This window comes from Cuculus canorus, chromosome 1, assembly GCF_017976375.1.
Source record: "Cuculus canorus isolate bCucCan1 chromosome 1, bCucCan1.pri, whole genome shotgun sequence".
Lineage (NCBI taxonomy): Eukaryota > Metazoa > Chordata > Aves > Cuculiformes > Cuculidae > Cuculus > Cuculus canorus.
The window spans coordinates 80,714,333-80,733,312 of NC_071401.1; the positions used below are offsets into that span (position 1 = coordinate 80,714,333).

At 41.9% G+C, this 18,980-nt stretch overlaps 1 protein-coding gene across 3 annotated transcripts in view; it reads right to left on the reverse strand.

The window, feature by feature from the left end:
* The window catches only part of SCML2 (Scm polycomb group protein like 2), a 74,331-nt gene extending 57,490 nt beyond the window's left edge, over positions 1-16,841 (reverse strand). For all 3 annotated transcript variants that reach the window (XM_054056307.1, XM_054056306.1, XM_054056305.1), the window contains exons 1-2: positions 16,769-16,841; positions 2,924-3,029 (exon numbers count right to left, since the gene is read on the reverse strand). In XM_054056307.1, coding sequence (XP_053912282.1) covers positions 2,924-2,945 — 22 coding nt within the window. In that variant the 5' untranslated portion in view covers positions 2,946-3,029; positions 16,769-16,841. The remainder of the gene's footprint in view (positions 1-2,923; positions 3,030-16,768) is intronic.
* Positions 16,842-18,980: the final 2,139 nt, after the last annotated feature.

The window sequence follows — 18,980 nt, forward strand, 5'->3', positions numbered from 1 at the left end:
CGTTACAAAGCTAGAGTGTTTTGCCTAAGCAGATGAAAAGCTACTAGCAGTAAGAATCACTATCTTGTTTTCCCGTGTGATACCCTGTATCTACTACCACCTCAGAAGAGATTCCCCTAGTCTACATTTCACAGCTGCTATGTTGCCTTGATCTGGTGTGCCCTTCCAATGTCTGTAGTCAGGGATGAGAATTTACGATTTATTTTTAAAAGCAACATTAAAGAAAATAAGATTAAAATCCAACTTTGTAAAAATTAAATACAGGCATGTGCACCAATCTATATTTGAGATTTTGACATCCTAAAATCTGGTGATTTTAGTTTCAGATGATCACTGAAAACAAAATTAAGACACGGAAAACTATCATGTCAAATCACTAGGCTGAGGAAGATGACTCCAGCATATGACACTCAGTCTAGTCAAACTTCGAAGACAACCCTCAGAGACAAGGTTCTAGAAGACAGTAATACTTCTGCAAGTATAAAGAATATTTTCTTTTCATCTCCTTCACCTAGCCATGTTCAATGACTAATTCAAAAGCTGAAAAGTGGATTTGAAAATAGAAACTTTATGTTAGAGACATAGAGAGTAATGAAGCTCAAGGTGACAAAAAAAAATACCGGGCCAGATGAATTTGTTACCTATCTTCCTTTCTTTATAAGGTCTATTTTTAAAGAAATAAGTTTGAGTTTACTTTCAATTTTAAAACACAATGGTTTTTTAGATAATTTTGTCAAAACATGAAAGAAAATGAAATGCTGCTACTGTAAACTTAAGTCACATGCTAGTCAGCTTTTTTTAAAAAAAGCAAAAAATGGGATATTATTTTCATAGAAAGTGTTAAAAATATAGTAATACATACGGTTATACACAGAGCTTATATATCCACTATGTAAACATATATATAAACATTTAGCTTAGAACACATATAGGCTAAATACTTATTTTCAAAACTCCATGAAAGACTGTTTTCTTCCAGGTAGCAAGATTAGAGTACCACATATATCAAAATTACAGAAACAGCATATTCTATTGCTCACCGACTAACATTTTTTCTACAGCACACTTCATAAATTAAAGCAGTAGATGAAAAACAAGATTACAGTAGATTATTTAACACAGTGCTTTCAGCTTACCAATTCAAAACTCTGTATGTTTACATTACTCCGACCCTATCTGTAACCACAGAATTCTTCTGCTGATAAGATTACTCAACAGAAGACAGGTGAGATCAACCACATCTATCACGCAAGAAACTAGAGACAAGGAAGAAACCAGACAAAGCTATCTTGACTGGCTTGTGAACGCAACAACAGGAAAAAAATTACAATCTGAAAAAGCACCTTTAGAATACAAGGTCTGGCAAAGAGAATCCTGGTGACCAGCACCTAGTTCCTCTTATAAACTCTCAAGGTGAACTCCAGCTTCTTGACCGAGATGCTTTAAAACTTCACAACGCTTCTTTCTAGGAAGAGTTAAGCTTTCAATGAACAAGATGATTGCTTTGTCTGCATGCTGGGCAAGCATGACCTGTCACCAGTTTTGTTTTCTAGCAGGGAATGGTGCGCCACATGAGGAGCCACAATGCATCATCTTCTAAGACTTGCTATTTGCCTGCTGTCCAATGTGAGGAAAAAGCAATTCACAACCATGCTTCTGAGATTTCTGCACCTACTTCCTAACCACCTTAAATACTTTAACTCAGTTGTGTGTTCAAAAATGGCAGGAGACCGCTTTTCTCAAAGAAATCACGTCTCTTCCTGACAGACATGAAAGACCTTTGGATGACAGAAACACTTGTTCCTTCCATTTCACGCAATTACTCGCCTTCAGATGAAGTTTACTACGACAAGCCCAAGACTTAGCAAGAAGAGGCCTTCTTCACTCTCTACCATACAAGGTTGTGAACGCTTTTTGCCACCCTTCACCAAGCACTAGTGCACACAGTTGAGGATATCAAGACAGAGTGAATATGAAATGTCTCCTTTCACTTCTTTTTGTGCTTCTCTAGTGGGATTCTTATCTTATCTGCCCAGAACAGGGTGAGTCTTTTAGTATATTTAGACAACAGCCATGCGGAAAACCTACAAGCAAAGGGGACAGACTTCCTCCATAAACTCTTGGTGCAACAATGAAACGGATGACTCCTGCCATTACAGAAAATCTATTACAGCAAAAGACAATTATTTATCAATGGAGTGCACAAGCACATAAAGCAGTTCGGGCTGAAGGTGGAAAGCTCAAGAAAAGCACAAAAGTGTTAGCAGCCTTTTATGGGGGAGGACTACCCGTCTGAAACCTTTGAAAAGCAGCAGCAACCTGGTTTCAGAGAGCGAGTCTTTCTATATATTCTCTTCCTTTCACCAACCCAAACACCCTTGTTTCTTCTTAAGTCTCACTCTTTATTTTAGCACATAACTCAAAATTACCTTCTACAGACGTGACATAGCAGAAATCACACCTTCACAGTACACTGTGCGTTTGTGGATGAATTTCTTTAAAAATGTTGATTTTATCTTCAAGAGACAGCTGCTGTTGCCATTCGCTGTGATAAAATCCGATTCCTTGTACTACTTTGTTATCGTCCCACTAAATTACATGCAGTTACAGAACAAAGCACTACATTTTGTTTAATATTACACCTAGACGCATTCTTCTAATTTAGAGTAGTATAACAGCTTCAAGGCTGTCACAGGACAAAATTACTTGGGCTGAACTCGTAGAACTCCAGGGTAAGCCAAAATCAGCGTACTCACTCTAAAACAAGGGAAATTTGAACTTCCCTGTATTCAGTGCATATAATAAACTGTCTTCTTTAATTTAACAGTATAGTAATTATCAAGTAACATCCCACCACCTTCAAGAAGATAATGTAACAGGTTCCTTATTTTATTTCTCTTGGATAAAAGCTACCCGGCCTTACCTTTAGCTGTTGTTCTCCCCATGGTAACACTTCTGTGATCTTCCCTCACAATAAAAAGGCTGAAGTTGAAAGACCAGTTAATTCTTCCTTTCAGCACAACAGTTTCCTGTGGAGTAGTAATACAACAAGTTAGAGGGGGAGCTGTTGTTGGGGTTGGGGGTTTCTTTTTGTTTTTGGGAAAGGAGGATTTTTTTTTTTTAATAATTATCTTGCTGGTTTTAAGTTGCAAATGTTTAATAAAACTATGTGTAGAAGAACAGTATGTAAACAATAGATATGTCAAAGTAGAAAGAGTGCAGAACTCAAAGTTTTATTTCATTGCCTTAGTTCATTATGTAATGTTTTACATTTTCTGTGGATTTCTAATACAAAGATATAAAATGTGCTTTATTCCTTTTTTTCTCCAGCAAACACTACTGAAAAATGGAAGAAAAACTTTTATACATAAACCACTTGCCCTACCTCACTTGCACAGAGTTAAACAATCAAGTTAAACAGCGTTGGATTAAAAAAACCACAATTTTTTGCAAAACTACAGTGGAAGGGGGAACATAACACTACTATAACAAACTTACACAAAGGCCCAACTGCTCATTGATAACCCTGCCCACTACTGCTTGTAACAAAGCAGAGAAAACCTGTTAGAAAAGCAGTAACTGCAGATAAAAGCAGAGTCATATTCTTGCTCAGTTTAGAAACTAGAAGGGCCAAGTTAGTTAAACTATTGTAAAACAGCAAAACCAAACTTTTGTGTGTGTGTCTTACGGTGATTTTCTACTCCAGCATCTAGTTTTTTGAACTCTGACTGTGTTCAATGAGAGTCAAACTCATTTGAAGGTTTTTAGCTTCAAAGAAACAAAGCCAGCAAGTTTATTATCATTTTCCATTAAGTGTTCAATTAAAAATGGGTAAAAAAATACATTCAAATTTCTGAATTATGTTCTTTGATCATTTCCTTTCGAGGAACTCCTCTGAGGTTAAAGCTGACATCATCAAAAGTTCAAGATTTATTTTTTTTTAAATTTAAGTATGTGCATACTTTTTCCAAGATTAATTTTGCCAAAGGCAACATTTTTAAAAGCTACACCTTTCCAGTGTTACATAAAAGGAATAACAGTTGAAAAGCTTCTTGAATCATATATTCACATGCTCAAAAAAAACCATTACACATACATACTGCATATAAAAAGACAGAGTCACACAGCTGAGTATTTTACTGAAACTCTGACATTTCAGTGAAATTTCGAGGAACTTGCACACTACGGTGATGGATTACATGATGAAAACTTTATACATTCCAAGTCCCATAGCTAAAACTAAATACATATGGTTTTAAAAATGCCAGTGAGTGAAAAACTCATTTAGCATGTGAGTGTTCTGCGTGAACATGCTGGACAGTTATCACAAAAAACTCTCAGGATTGAGACTCGAAAGCGGTTACAAATAAAACCGAATACTAATATAAAACAAGCAGGTTTTGCTACACAATAGCATTCATAGCATAAGTGATCACCAGGATTAAGAGCAGAAATTCTTTTAAGCCATCAAATAAACTTAAAATACTTAATACTCTCCTCCTCCCCCAAAAATTCAAAGCTTTTCTGTTGCAAGTGATAAATCGTGAAATGTGATGCAGAGCCAAAGTAACTGTTTTTACAGATTACTTCAAAATAGTGCATGGGTTTTATCTTTTTGTTCCAAGTACCAGATTGCACTTGGTGCAGTAATAAAGATTCCAACCCCACAGAGATAGTAATCAAGTTTAGCACAACTGGAGTGTCTGTCAGAACATAAAAAGGATTCCAGCTTTTCATTAGCTTGTGTTGTACCAGATAGGCCATTTTACAGCATGCCCACTAGCCTGTTAAAAATATAAGGCAACTGAAAGTTCTGAAAGCGCTGTTTGAAATGGGGCAAACACAGCTGAGGGAATGCAACCTATTACTATTTCAAAGTGGTGCTACTTAAAATCCAGTTGCACTTACTGTATTCAACTTAAGAGCTGCTATTAAATTAGCTGGTGGATAGTGCTGTTTGTCACAGAAAACATTCAAGAACGGTATTTCTGAGCTTCTATCTTACTAACTGCTACGAGCAGCTGAATTATAGCAAACTGATAATCAGTTACCTCTAAAACAGACCGGGGTTAGTCTGAAACAAAGTGGAACTTCTTAGGCAGGGGCAGACTTAGGAACAGCTTTCCATTGCCTCGTATTGTTAAGCAGCAATCCGTAAGCAAGGCAGTTATGCCCTTTGCTAATCAAGATAAGAGTCCTCTTACATTGCACTCGCCACCACCAGCCTGACTCAACCCACAGCACGCCCACCACACAAGAGAAGAAAACCACCAGCAAACACCAGGAAGAAACTTGCAAGGGCATTTTGGCAAAATGACATATGAAGGACGGAGCTCAAGGCATCCTTGTGCGTGCATCTCAGTGAGCAAGCCAAGAGAGTGATACAGAAAGCTGGAGTTAAATTAATCTAGCAGCTTCTAGAAATGAAGGGGGAAAAAATGAAACAAAACAAGGACAGGAATATAAAAGCAAAAGAAAAAACGCAATGGCCAGGCTGAAGCTTAATAGTGCTAGGGTGTGCGAAGCAGCAGAATGAAAATTGAAGTTACAAAGACTAAATTGTGTATAGTGGTTGTCAGTGACAGACAGAAAACGGCCCAAATCCATTGATTTAGGGAAGGGCAGCCCAGACTCCATATGAGACACTGGTGAGGAGCGTTCGCTGTAAATTCAGGAAACTGAAAAAGCTGAGGATAACATCGGATTCATCATCAAAATATCCTCAATTTAAAGAGCTGTGGAGTATCTCCACACCGATGAAGTATATTATTTACATCACTTACATCTCAATTCATCCTCTAAACTGAGTTTTATTCTTCCTCTGATTAGCATCCCTTACATCAGTTACTTTGTAAAAAAAATGAGATGGAAAATATTCATCTGCCTTTAATTCCTTACTGAAGTTTTTATTGTTAATCCCCAAATCACTTCTACTAGCTGCCTCCCACTGTGCGAGCCCTTTGTCAGAAAGCAGTATATTAGCAGACAAGCATAAGCCTTCACCCTCTCTGTGTTGCTACTACATAATACTGCGTGTCAGACAACAGGATGGAAAACATTTTTCCTCTTTAACTTTGCTCTTCTCATTTTGACAGAATTACTCAAAGGACATGTATTGCTGTATTTCAAAGAAGCTAGTACTCCACAGAAAATGTCAAAACCATTCTCTGTTTTGCCTGCTACACATTGCCATTAACCTTCTCGCTGTAAACCAGGCACTTGAGTAAGCCAAGTGTCCTGAAAAAAAAATCCTGCACACTCAAGGCTTCCCAGTGCAAGTTTATCTTGACAGTGTGCCTGTAAAAATACACACCACAGAACTATGGAGATAAATATAACATTTAAAAGAAACCTAAGCAATTGGTGGATCGTGGGCTTAGTATTCACCAAAAAGATTAACATTTTTGTGTCAATGAGCCTGCATCTCAGGCTCAGAAGTAAGACAGAGACACCAATTTTAAAGTCAGTTAGCTTTTTGACCATACCACTAGTATAAACGCAGTAACTCAGACCTCATCATTGCCTCATGGCCTCATCCTCAGGGGAAGAAGGGACAGTCACCTATGGGTAGCCTCTGCTGGATAAGCACTAAGGTTATTCTTTTATATGGATACACAGTGCAGAAAAGGAATCTTGCAAAACATCCACTTTGAAACACTGATTAAGTTCTTCTTAATTTTAACTTGAAATACAGGCACACATTTTTCAGGCTCAATCTGAACAAGGAGTTATTTGCCCTTCTCTTCCCTATTTTTTTTCTTCTAAAAATGCTTTCAGATCAGATTTCCATACACGACACAGGAAAAGAATTATACATAGTTTGAACACCAAAACCCATTATAGACAGAACAGGCACAACGTAAGGAAAGAAATATTGCTCCCCAACTTTCTTGTTTGTACAAGTCCTACATTTGCTTTTGCTTTCACCACTAGCACTCACATGCTGCTAGCTTTAGAAATATAAGAGACACCAGTTACAACCACTGGCCTGTATCACCACACTCCCATCACTGTTACTGCTCCTTGTCTCCTTCTTGCTGTTTATTATAGCCATTATTATTTTTAAGGGGCTGAAAAGAGGCAAAAAAAGACAGTAAAGACTTAAAAGGAGTATTTCTATAACAGGCAATACTTCAAAATTTCCACTACTTGAAAATTTACTTTCCAGCAATTTACTTTCCCACTGTGTAGACTCATTTTGTATACTTGAAGACACAACAGCATATAATTCCTTATTTCAGTAACAGAGATAATCAGTTTACTCCTTGTAGAGCAAACTGTGGCATCATTACAGAAAAAGAAGATCTCAAAGACTAAAAGAAAAAAAACCTACTTATACTTGCACAAATACATATGAAGATTATACTGTAGTTGTAAGATTAGTATTATTCAGCATCACATATATGATTTAAGGTCAGGTCTTTTTTCATTTCTGCACACAAATATATGAACAGTCAGTGTTCTGACAAGAAATCAAATCCAAGTTGGAATCTCTTATAATTCACTTCCATGTTTTCACAGAGCATGACTTATAATGAGTTGATATATCTGAACACCTTTTTCAGTTTTTAAAAAGAGCTAGGAAAGACAGACTTGTCAGATTTACAGGCATTCATAAAAGCAAATATTAGCTTGCCATCTGTATTATTACAACAACAAAGTCTGAATATTTCTTAAGCTGTTAGAGAGTGGCTACTTAGTGCTTTACAAATATCATTTTGGAATATCACTTGTGTTAACATCAAGAAGAAATTTTCTGCACTTGCAAAATTCCTCAGAAAGTCACCGACAGTGGACTGCTCGCTATTTATGAAGTGATTAGCATAAACAAACTTTTAAGCTGTCAGCAGTAAAATACTGCCTTTAAATGTTCTGCCCTCTCTCCAGGTAAGTTTATGATCTGCTTTAGAATATGAGCAACTGTAATTACAGTAAGTCATACTTTACAAGACTGCAAAAATGTCTCTGAACTCTCAGATGGCACGAAGTGTATTACTGAGTACAGAGTAAAGCATTGTGTATTTTAAAAAGAAACATTAACAAGGTTCAGACCAAAGATTAGTAAAAAAAAGCATGAAACAAGAACTAAATACTTATAAATGAGAACAGCAGAAGAGTAAGGCCTCCGAATTAAACACAGCTTGTATCAATGGACAACAGAAATTATTTATGTCATGTAGCATCAGCATTTCCTCATTTCACAGTAATTTTTAAAATTCAAGTTTAGAGCTGCCCTATGGCTACCAGTGGAAAATAAAAATAGCTTCTTTCCCTCTTTCCCCCCTCCCCATCCTGCTTTAAAAGTCAGAAGATGTGGGGTTGTAAAAACCTGAAAACGGAAATGGTATGTGTGAAGTCAGCAGTTCAGCAAAGTGGCTGACTGGCCATTAACAGCCTTAAATATTCTTAAAATGCCAGTCTTCCCACATGAAAGGGTATTTTAATGTTATAGTCAAATAAATAAAAAATACAGCTCACAATGCTTACGCTTCTGTCTTAAGTAAAACCACAGGCTTTAGTAGTTTACTAGCATGTATTTACAGTAGCACAAGAGCTCAACAAATTGTTTCAACATTTTGGTGAATTCAGCTCACGCAAACCTCTGCACTGTTTTCCACTTCCCCCTTTCAAGCCTGGGGTGCTCTTCCTGAAAACATTCATCATCATTATTCAACCTGGCATTGTTCAAATGCCAAACTTAAATTTCTTTCACAAAGCAAACTTATCATTCACCAAAAAAACCCAATAATTGTGTATGACTAGCATTGGCTTAGAGCAACATACCTGCATTATACTCTCTCTACACCCAGATACATCTTTGCCTTCAGCTCAGCCTCCCTTGACACAAAAGAGAGCTCTCTAACTATTTGTTCCGTGAGGCACCGAGCATACTTTTTGCACAGTGTAAATACATCAGGTAAGGGAGAAAACAAATCACTGTTGCAAACATAGTGAGAGATTCCCAGACGCTCAAGATCTCTACACAGTTTTTTCTGTGCTTGTCTTTGGCAGACAAAAAGCAACACCACCAGCTTTAAAATCAGCAGAGTATGTGTACATAAGTGGATGAGGGGAGAAAGACAAGAAGAGGAGGGATGGTGGAAAGGAGATTTTACAACCTCTTAGGCAACTTTGGCTTCCTCCCAACTACATTACCTCCAAACTTGAAAAGGACAGTGGAAGCTCGGGTCAGATATGATCTAACAGAGCACTATCCACATACCAGGTAGCTGGCAAATCCACTCCTGTGGTCCAGTTTTTTTATTCACCCAACAGAGTAACTAGAGAAACACAAGCACCTTTATTCTGCTTCAGAAATCTAGGAAAGCCAATTTTTTTTTAATGCTTTTTTTCATCAAAGGCATAGAGAACAGTCTTGGGACATTTCTGCACAGGATCAGTCTGCTGCCAGCACCCTGGGTAGAGTTAGCTTGTTTCAGAGCCACGCACTTGTCTCCCCTTGTTTGTACTGAATCCCAGCAGCAATACACTCTAAGCACTAGAAGGAGAAGATGGTAGCAGAAGTATCTGTTCCTCTCTTCCCACTTGAGAATCCAAAGAACATAATGCTGGTTGGGTCTTCCTTTCACTGTATATTAACAAAGACAGAACTTGACTCACGGCATCTACCCGCTGCTGCAACACACCGCGCTGTGCCCTGGCCTATATAAGAGGACAACTACATTATCTTATGTACTGGTGTCTCTTCAGGACACAAAACCAAACCAACCAGAACTAAATAAAACCTCAGACAATTTCCTGGTAGCTCCATCAAAGGATGTTTCTGAAGGGGAAAAAAACAGAAGGCTGCTTGCAGTCTCCAAGGACACCCACACCCCTGGAGTGGGCCCACCTGTGCAGCTGGTACTCGTGGGCTATGCCGTTTCCCTAACTTCTTATTGCTCTAGCTAGAAAGAAATACCCTTCTTTAAACCCCTCAGACAAGGGAGGGAATTCATCCTCCACACAAATGCCATCAAAAATATCTGTCCATCTATTTGGACAAACATTCATAAGGATCTTTCAGTGTTGCTAGGTATTTCTGCAGCTAACACAGTGCTGTCAGGTCAGAAAAGTCAAGACAACCTTCTAAGTGCTCAAAGAATGAGACACTGGAAATACTCAGAAGTAGTATTTGCTGCACTCTTTAAACACAGAAGGTGAAAGACTCAAAGCATCAGGAACATCCTCAGCAAATCTGTATCTCTCTTTCCTACTTCCAGGGATAACTTCCCAATTATAAGAAAAAAAACAAAACACAGGTGAAACAGTTGTAACGGGGCAACCTCCTCCATCTCTTCCTTAGCATGGCTGCACAGCTGTCACTGGTTGTGTGCAGCTCCAGCCTAGGACAGAGGCATAGTATCTCCCTTCTTGCTGCTTCTGGAGATCACCTTCCTGGAGGAGATCCCTCCCTCCTCCATCAGTGCTTACACCACTGAGCACCAGAAAATACTCAGGTGAGGACCTAGGGAGCATTTTCCTACAACAAGCTGAGAAAAAAACTTACACAGGACACACAAAGTTTTCCAGCTAATCATAACACTGTCTATTTCATGTTTAAAACCAATACATATCTTCTGACCTTTCCAGAAAATCGCTGTCTGCCTCTTTGTAGAACTCCAGTGCAGGGTATGCATATATGAGATTTCATATGACAAATGCCATCAAACAATGCCACAGCCCTTTTAATATCTGAGCCCCTGCCAGACAACAGTGACAATAAGGAGTTTCATGAAATTTAGTAGCTCTGATATCCTTCCACATTCCTTCACATATGAGACTCACTTTTACAAACTGTGCTTTTTAAAAAGGCTTTTTAAAGGGCCCCAAGAATTGCACTCCTTCCATTCCCTAATCTCCAACAGATTCCATACAGTACATAAATAACAGTACATGCTTCATTTTAGGTAGGCACCTCATTAAACTGGCGCTCTCCTCTTGTATGTTTTATAAACTTCAGATGCTCCCTGAACTAATGTATGCTCAAGATGATGAAATGCTCAACCTCTTCTTCGCCCTACGCTAAAAGGCATATCCTGTTACCTTGAGAAGACAATAGATGTCCATCAAAGAAGTTCATCCCTTTCCTGAAAAGGCCCAATCCCTTGGTATCCTAAATAGAAATCAACCTAATTTGTGAAGCTGAAGGCCTAGAATCAAATAATTTAAACAGGACATCTACCTTTAACACAATGTGTTGCTTGGTCTGAGATGACAACATACAAAGGGGGAGCTGCACAGAGAATACATCATTTATGGGTAAAAAGTATCAGTTCAAAACACTATTCATACTTACGCTGCATATAACCTTATTCTAAGAAATCTGAAAAAGTACTTTAGGATTAGTTTGGCCATAAGATACCTAGACAGCACCTTCCCTGTGAAGCAGAAAGGCTATCACCTGCTAAAATGAATGGAAGAGCACTTAAAATCTGTTAAAAGTTCTAGTATTTAAGAAAGACTTTCACACTAGGCTCCACAGGTAATTCTGAAAGACATGAAGAGAGCATGTGGTAAGCACAAACTTAGTATTGCACCAACTTGGACTGAACACAACCAAATACTACCCGTAAAGCAGGTACCTTTGTTGAAGTCCAGAACTATGAATCAGTCTTGAATCTACACTGCAGAAATGAGAGACGTATAACCTCCCATCATAAGGAAGAAGCGTATACTTCTTCAATTCATCTAGATCCAAGATCAGAGAATACTGGATTTTTTTGGTCCAATTCCAAAGACATAGAAACTAAAGCTGTTACTTTTTGTGGCAGGGATCTTGGGAAAATTCCTAAGGGCGGGATATGGTATATCCCCTCTGCTACAAAAGGTCTAGTTGTATATATCCATGCCCAATGTCCACTGTAACAAGAGAAAGTATCAGAGCAAGCCCACATAAAGAGATAAGGCAGCTTGTAAAGACAGTTGCTGCTTTCTAAATGGCTGTGATGCAGCTCTTGACTTTCCTCCAGACCTATGTCCTTGTTGACCAAGCAGAAAGACTAACAAGGATAAGAGTACCTCTGAGGGTCATCATCACCATCCATGCATCAGCTGCTCTTCCTCTACACATCTAATGCAGATAAAAGATGAACCTGTTCACTCTTGTCTCATATACCATAAGCCACTCCTCCACTTCTGCAGCCTCAGCTGGCTGGTACAAGGTACTGCCTGATGAAGTCCTTTCCCCAGCAGGAAAACAGGTGGCACAAAGTTCCCTTGTCCATCCCACAAGGCAACAAATACGAACAGATGTACTCAAAGAGGTCACAGACACGGGACAAAAGTTTTAGGCAATGTGAGGAGTTTGTATGCATACAGACATGGGCACATGTGGGCCAAGCTGATCACTCACCAGGTCACCTCTTGCTGTTCCCAAGGAGCAAGGGGCAGCATTGCTGCTCCAGGGTCACCATTGCTGCAGGAGCGAGGGGTGGCAGGAGCTGGGTGCACATCCTCAGCCTCCACTGCTGATACAGGTGCACAAAGTGCACACATACAAAAAACAGGATTCACCCAGAAATAGACTCTCAAAAGAAACTATAACTCATTTAAGGACTTAATTGTTTCATCTTTTAGAGGCTTCACCTGAAGCAAGTGAATCACCTCTCCAGTAAGACATCTTAAGTAAAGCTGTCCACACACACCACCTGTACTTCACCATTATCGGTCATCACTACAATGCAAAAATAAACTTAACTGCTCATAATATTAAAGCTTCCTACAACATCGAGATATCACCAAATTTTAGAAGCTTTGAAGTCTCCAAAGAAGCCATACAAATTCTATTAGTAAAACACTATCACACATTAAAACACAAATCACAGTAAAAAAAGTAATTCACCAAATCACATTGGAATGTTAACAAATATTCTGGGACTTCAAATTACATTGTGCCAAACTGCAAATCAGAAGTATTTGCAAAAATATCAGGGCTGCTACAGGTGATAAAAATACCTGTAACACCCAAGTACCAATAATTTTCTGTTGAACATTTCTGTTGCTTCATATTTGCAAACTGCTCCATTAAACCTCAACAACTTTATTTGGGATTTTCTGGCTTTTCCCACACGCTAGAAAAATCTCAGTGTTCTGGACCATTTACCTTGCATGTTTTACACTTTAAAGAACAAAAACGGCATAGTTCTTTACATTTAAGATTTTAATCTCTAGGAGAAGCAATCAGCACTAAGGGTAGGTGCCTCAGGCTATTTCTTTCAAATGGGAATAAACACAACTGCTGCAGTTGAGAAGGTGGTTAGCAGCGTCCCTTAGGTAGACTCCTTGAAGCAGTGCCCCGGTCTCTATCTTTAGTTTGTTTTCTATTTACACTTAGAGGATACAGATATTTGACAGTCTATGTACAATGTATTTTCAAAGATAATCTTAAAACACACAAAAAATAACTGTATTTCAGCCATCCTTGTTTGAGGTAGGTGCATCCAGTCAAATAAGAAAGCCAGCAGCAGCATCCCGGACAGTTAATGACAAATGTCACTTCCTGTTAGTGATGCTATTGAGTATCAAGCAATAATTACTGAGGACTTCATTTCTCTCCATACATCCACTTCATTATGGATTGACTGCAACAGTAAAGGGAATAAACATGGCTCACTCGCAGCTCACGATTCCACTGGAACAGTAAGAAAACAATGAGGCAAAATCATGAGAAAGACACTCATGTACAAAGGGCAGGAGCTATCTGTGTTTGCTTCAGGCTTTTTTACATTTGCTCTTCTTAAGTAAAGCTGCATCATTGTCCTCTATACACAATTTTTAGACAGGTATTGGAATTAATGCTTTTTCAGCACTACAACTTTAACTCTAGAGAAAACAAAATTACACTTGTTTTTTCAAGGGAAATACTCTCCAATACCTCTTTTGAACTGAGGCAGCTACTACAGAAAACAATGCCTCTGCCTTACAGGAGCTGCATGCAGTAAGGACAGCTGCAGCACAGAAAAGAAAAAGGCAACTGCACATTCAAAGAATATACAAAGTCTGAGGAAATGCATTTTAGAGGACTGTCATTGCTTCTTCCCTGAACCTGCCTACATCAAGATCAACATTTAACATTGGAACAAATTTTAAGAACAACCAAACTAAAGGCAGTTACATTTGTGTATCTACACAGTTTCTAATTAGTGTTAAAGTAGTTCATACTTGCAGTCGTAACACGTAATCAGAAGCTAGAATCCACTTTCTCCAAATCTGAACATTACTATGAAAATATATTACAAGAAACTTGAAAGATATTACACAAATATTACTACATATTTACACCAAATAAAAAACTAGAGCATCAACTCCATCAGCTGAGTCTTGAACAAAATCAGTAAGAATTACCTTTGCATTCAAAACCGGACCATGTTAAAAGTTAAAAGCCATACAAGTATTTCCAGGTCTCAACTTCAGTTTTACCAAACACTCTTCCCTGTTGCCTCACACCTGCATTACTGTGAAACTTCCCTAAATAAAAGTAGTAACAGGAATGTCTTCAATGTACTTTTTCTTTACATCAGTTCAAGCAATAGCATCCTTAAATAGTACTTACATTTTATGATACCCTAAGGGAGAAAAAACAGCTTTCCCTGCCCCCAAGCACGCAGCCTGGTTGTACAAGTAACTCTCCCAGGCACATTGCCAGCGAGCCCACTCACACGAGCTGTGGGCTGCTGCTGTCCGAGCAGCAGTGGATGGCGGCCCGTGGAGAACTGGTACGCCACAACACGTTCACTCCCCTACTTATTACCTGATGTTCATATGACAGCTTCAAACACAACTGTAACACAGTGAATGCCTCCCTGCCGTTAACTCTTCCCATCTGCGCGAGAGCTGCAGTTGTTACTGACCCTGCATGACTGCCTCACTGACTGCTTTTCTCTGACACTTCCAAAGAGTAAGATGTAGTACAAAAGATTTAAAAATGCAAAGCTTCAAGACCGCTACTCCAAACAATAAAAAATTCATAACCAGTCAAACTTGAAGAGCTGTTTACAAGTCAGCAGCACAACGCTCTTGAAAAGCTACCGTCGAATCTACAAAGTCTATGCTTTTTAAGTTTTAATCTCCAAGCCTCCATTAGTTAGAATATGCATGAGTCACAAATGAGATTTACATTATTTGAACTCACCAAGGTATCAGTATTTCACCTCTTCATAAAGCCTTTTAAGCTTTAGGACTATTTTGTCTATCTCCTGTAGCCTAATTAATCATGGAGAAACTGCAGGGAAAGGCATCAACTTCAAACTGCAAAAAGTAACTACTTAGAATATTCTAAAAACACTTTAAGTGTCTATTGATAAAAAAACAACTGGGCATAAAATTTAACTTGAATATTAATTTGATTACTACAGCATCACAATCTGCTTTGCCGTTTGTACTAGTAGACGTACAAATGTCTATTAGTGGTGTACTAGATAACGATGATCAGTACCACTAAAACCAGAACTTTCCATAGATGCTTAACCACTTTTTTGGACCATCCAACATCCACGGAGAAAACGATTCCCCAATACCTCTCCTTACATCAGCAATCGATGTACACCATTAATTCAGTTTAACTGTAAAGAACACTGGAAGGACACTGCAGAGCATCCCAAGACCCCAAACCAGCCACCCCTTCCACGGCGCAGCCTTCACGCAGCACCCCCAAACCCTTCACCAAATACAATGTCACTCTCCGAATTTTTTAATCCAGTTTTTTTTTTGCAGGTTAACAACCCTTTCCCGGGAGTTCGCCGGCTCCAGCAGCCGCCCTTCCCGCGCCGCTGTCAAACGGCAGAGATGAGGACCGGGAGGCACCGGCGGGGCGGGACCTCCCGCTGCCCCGGGAGCCGCCGCGTCTCCGCCCCGCTCCCAGGGGAGCTGTGGGGATGCCGGCCCGCAGCTCTCGCCCCGCGGGACCAGCTCCGAGAGAGCGGGAGGCGGCTGCCCCGGGAGAATATCACAGGGACCTGGGAGCGCGGCCATCGCCCTTCTCCTTTTCGCCGCGGCGACGGAGGTCGTGGTGGGAACCCGGGGATGGGGACGGGATGGGAGCTCGGAGAGAAGATACGATCCCGGAGACGGAGATGGGATGGATCACGGAGAGGGGATGGATCACGGCGACGGGGATGGGATGGATCATGGAGAGCGGATGGGATCACGGAGACGGGGATGGGATCACGGAGAAGGGGATGCGATCCCAGAGAGGGAATGGGAGGGAGCCCGGAGAGAGAGGATGCGATCCCGGAGAGGGGATGGGACGGAGCCCGGAGAGAGAGGATGCGATCCTGGAAATGAGATGGGGTCCCGGAGAGAGGATAGGATGAAGCCCGCAGACGGGGTTGGGATCCCGGAGAGGAGATGGGATCCCACGGAGGGGATGGATCCCAGGGACGGGGATGGGATCCCAGAGAAGAGATGCGATCTCGAAGAGGGGATGGGACGGAGCCCGAAGAGAGAGGATGCGATCCCGGAGAAGGGATGGGGTCCCGGAGAGAGGATGGGATGAAACCCAGAGACGGGGTTGGGATCCCGGAGAAGAGATGGGATCCCACGGAGGGGATGGATCCCGGAGGCCGGATGGATCCCGGGGACGGGGATGGGATCTCGGAGAAGGGATGCGATCTCGGAGAGGGGATGGGATCCCAGAGAAGGGATGCGATCCCGAAGAGGGGATGGGATCACAGGGAAGGGATGCGATCCCAGAGAGGGGATGTATTCCCGCAGAGAGGGCGCGCCCCCCGCCTCGCCTCCTTTCCCCCCAGCTCCCGCCGCCGCTCACCGTGCGGGCGCCAGTCTCGCCCCGCGCCTGTCAGAGCGCGCCCCGCCGCCGCCATGTTGGGGGCACGGCGCATGCCCGCGCCCCCCCCCCTCCCCACCCCCCCCCCCCATCCCGCCCCCCTTCCGCCCGCCCGCGCCTCACCACCTGCGGGGGGGCAGCCCGGGCTGGGGGTTAGTTGAGTTTAGCCGCGTCTAAGTAATTGTGAGGGTTTGGGAAGTTAGACAGAACGTCCCTCTCAGCGCATGTTTTCTCTAAAACGGTGTTTCCCAGACACTGTTCATTCTTTGGAGATGATAACGCCTTGTGTGAAGCGCGGTCCGTGCTGAGCTGCGGTCTCTGCTGCGATCCCCTCTGTTTGCAGCCTCTCCCCACCCCAAACGCAAGGGCGGCTCCGAATTAGCGAGAGATTTGGCTGCTGTGAAGTTCATAATAACATTAAAATTAGTCCTGGGAAAGTAACAGAATATGCATAAGATTTCTGGGAAAGTTTATACAGATGCATGTAAGCGGGAAACACACTCTGTCCCAGCTCTGGTCTGGCTGCACACGATGGACGGAGATCGCTCCCTCGCGTTACCCAGCCCTGATAGAGGATGCTCGCTCCCTAAAACTCCAAAACGAGTCTTGGATAGTTTCATTCGGCGGCACTTTCGGTCTCAGTCCTGCGGGGTGTCCGTGATGCCGCCCCGCACGCAGCCCCCGCTGCTTCCCCGCGGTCCCCCCCGGCCCGGCGAGGGGCGCCCCGCTCCCCGCAGCGCGCGGGGACGGGATGGGGTGGGAGCCCGGGGAGCGGATGGAGCTCGGAGAGGGGATGGGAGTCCGGAGACTGGGTGGGAGCCCGGAGGCGGGATGGGAGCCCGGAGGAGGGGGTGGGAGCCCGGAGAGGGGATGGAGCCCGGAGATGGGATGGGAGCCTGGAAAGGGGATGGATCCCGCAGCCGTTTGGCAGCGCCCGGCTGGCCCTCGCCTCCCGCCTTAGGGCGGCCGGGGATGGGGCGCTCCGGTGGAACGAGCAGAGGGTCGCATCTCCCTTCCCGTCCCCTCGCTGCGGCGGGGAGGGCGCAGGCAGCCAGGAAGGATTAAGACCGGTGTACGAGGTTCTGGGAGCGGGGACCGTCTTGTGAGGCGGCGAAATTACCGCCGTGGCAGGTGTTGGTGCAGGAAACGTGGGTGTGAGCACGTGTGGAAGATGCAGGAGGGGTGAAAGGCAAGGTTTTCAGCTCGGGGGTGTCGGGCACTGCGGTGACCGGAGCGTGCTGGGCACTCCTTGGCTGGGGAGGGGATGCTGAGCATCGCTTGGATCGTCACAGCTCTACAACGCGAATAAATACCTCAGAATAGTTGAAAAGCCCTTCCTATGCTTCGTAGGAGGGTACGTTCCCGTGGTGTGACCTGTAAGTATTTAATTTTCAAGACCTAAAGGTGTGCAGCCAGAAGTGCATCAAACCAGTAAGAAATTGTCTCTTCCAGAGAAGTCGTGAATGCTTCATCCCTGGAGGTGTTTGTGGCCAGGTTGGATAAGGCTTCGGGCAGCTTGATTTAGTGAAAGTTGTCCCTGCCCATGGCAGGGTGATTGGAACTGGATAATCTTTGAGGACCCTTCCAACTCAAACCATTCTATGATTCTATAAATACCACCAATGTTGGGGGCTTTCCATGCCCAAATTTCATCTTCACTACTTAGATGACTTGAAAGAGAAATTTTAAATTCAAAACTAAGCTAAGGTCATGAAAGGGAGACTGTAGGAGATTTTTTTAATGAAAAAAAAAAAAAAGAGAGAGAGAAAAAGGAAACCCAAATTTAGGAAAGTGAAATTCAGACAGCCACTTCAGAATCCTGTATGTAGGGCAAGTTACTACTAACAATTTATTTTAAGCACTTTCATAATTAGTGAATGGTTCTTCAGAAACAAGGAAAATGAATCCTTGTCATAAATTATAAGTATTTAGTATTTAGAAAGCATGAGAGAAATGAGTAAAAATATGCTAATCCAGGTGCCTGCAAATATATAAGAGAAAGACAAAGAAATACTGAAATATGCTTACAGAACATCTTTACAGCCAGGTGTGGTATAGTCATAACCAATGCAGATTAATGCTACTTACTCTGAAATATTTTCCCCTTTCAGTCATACTGAGCTTTTGCAGGAAAATGAGAGATCATTTACATTATAAAAATGGATATAAAAATGTGCCAAGTATCACAGAATAA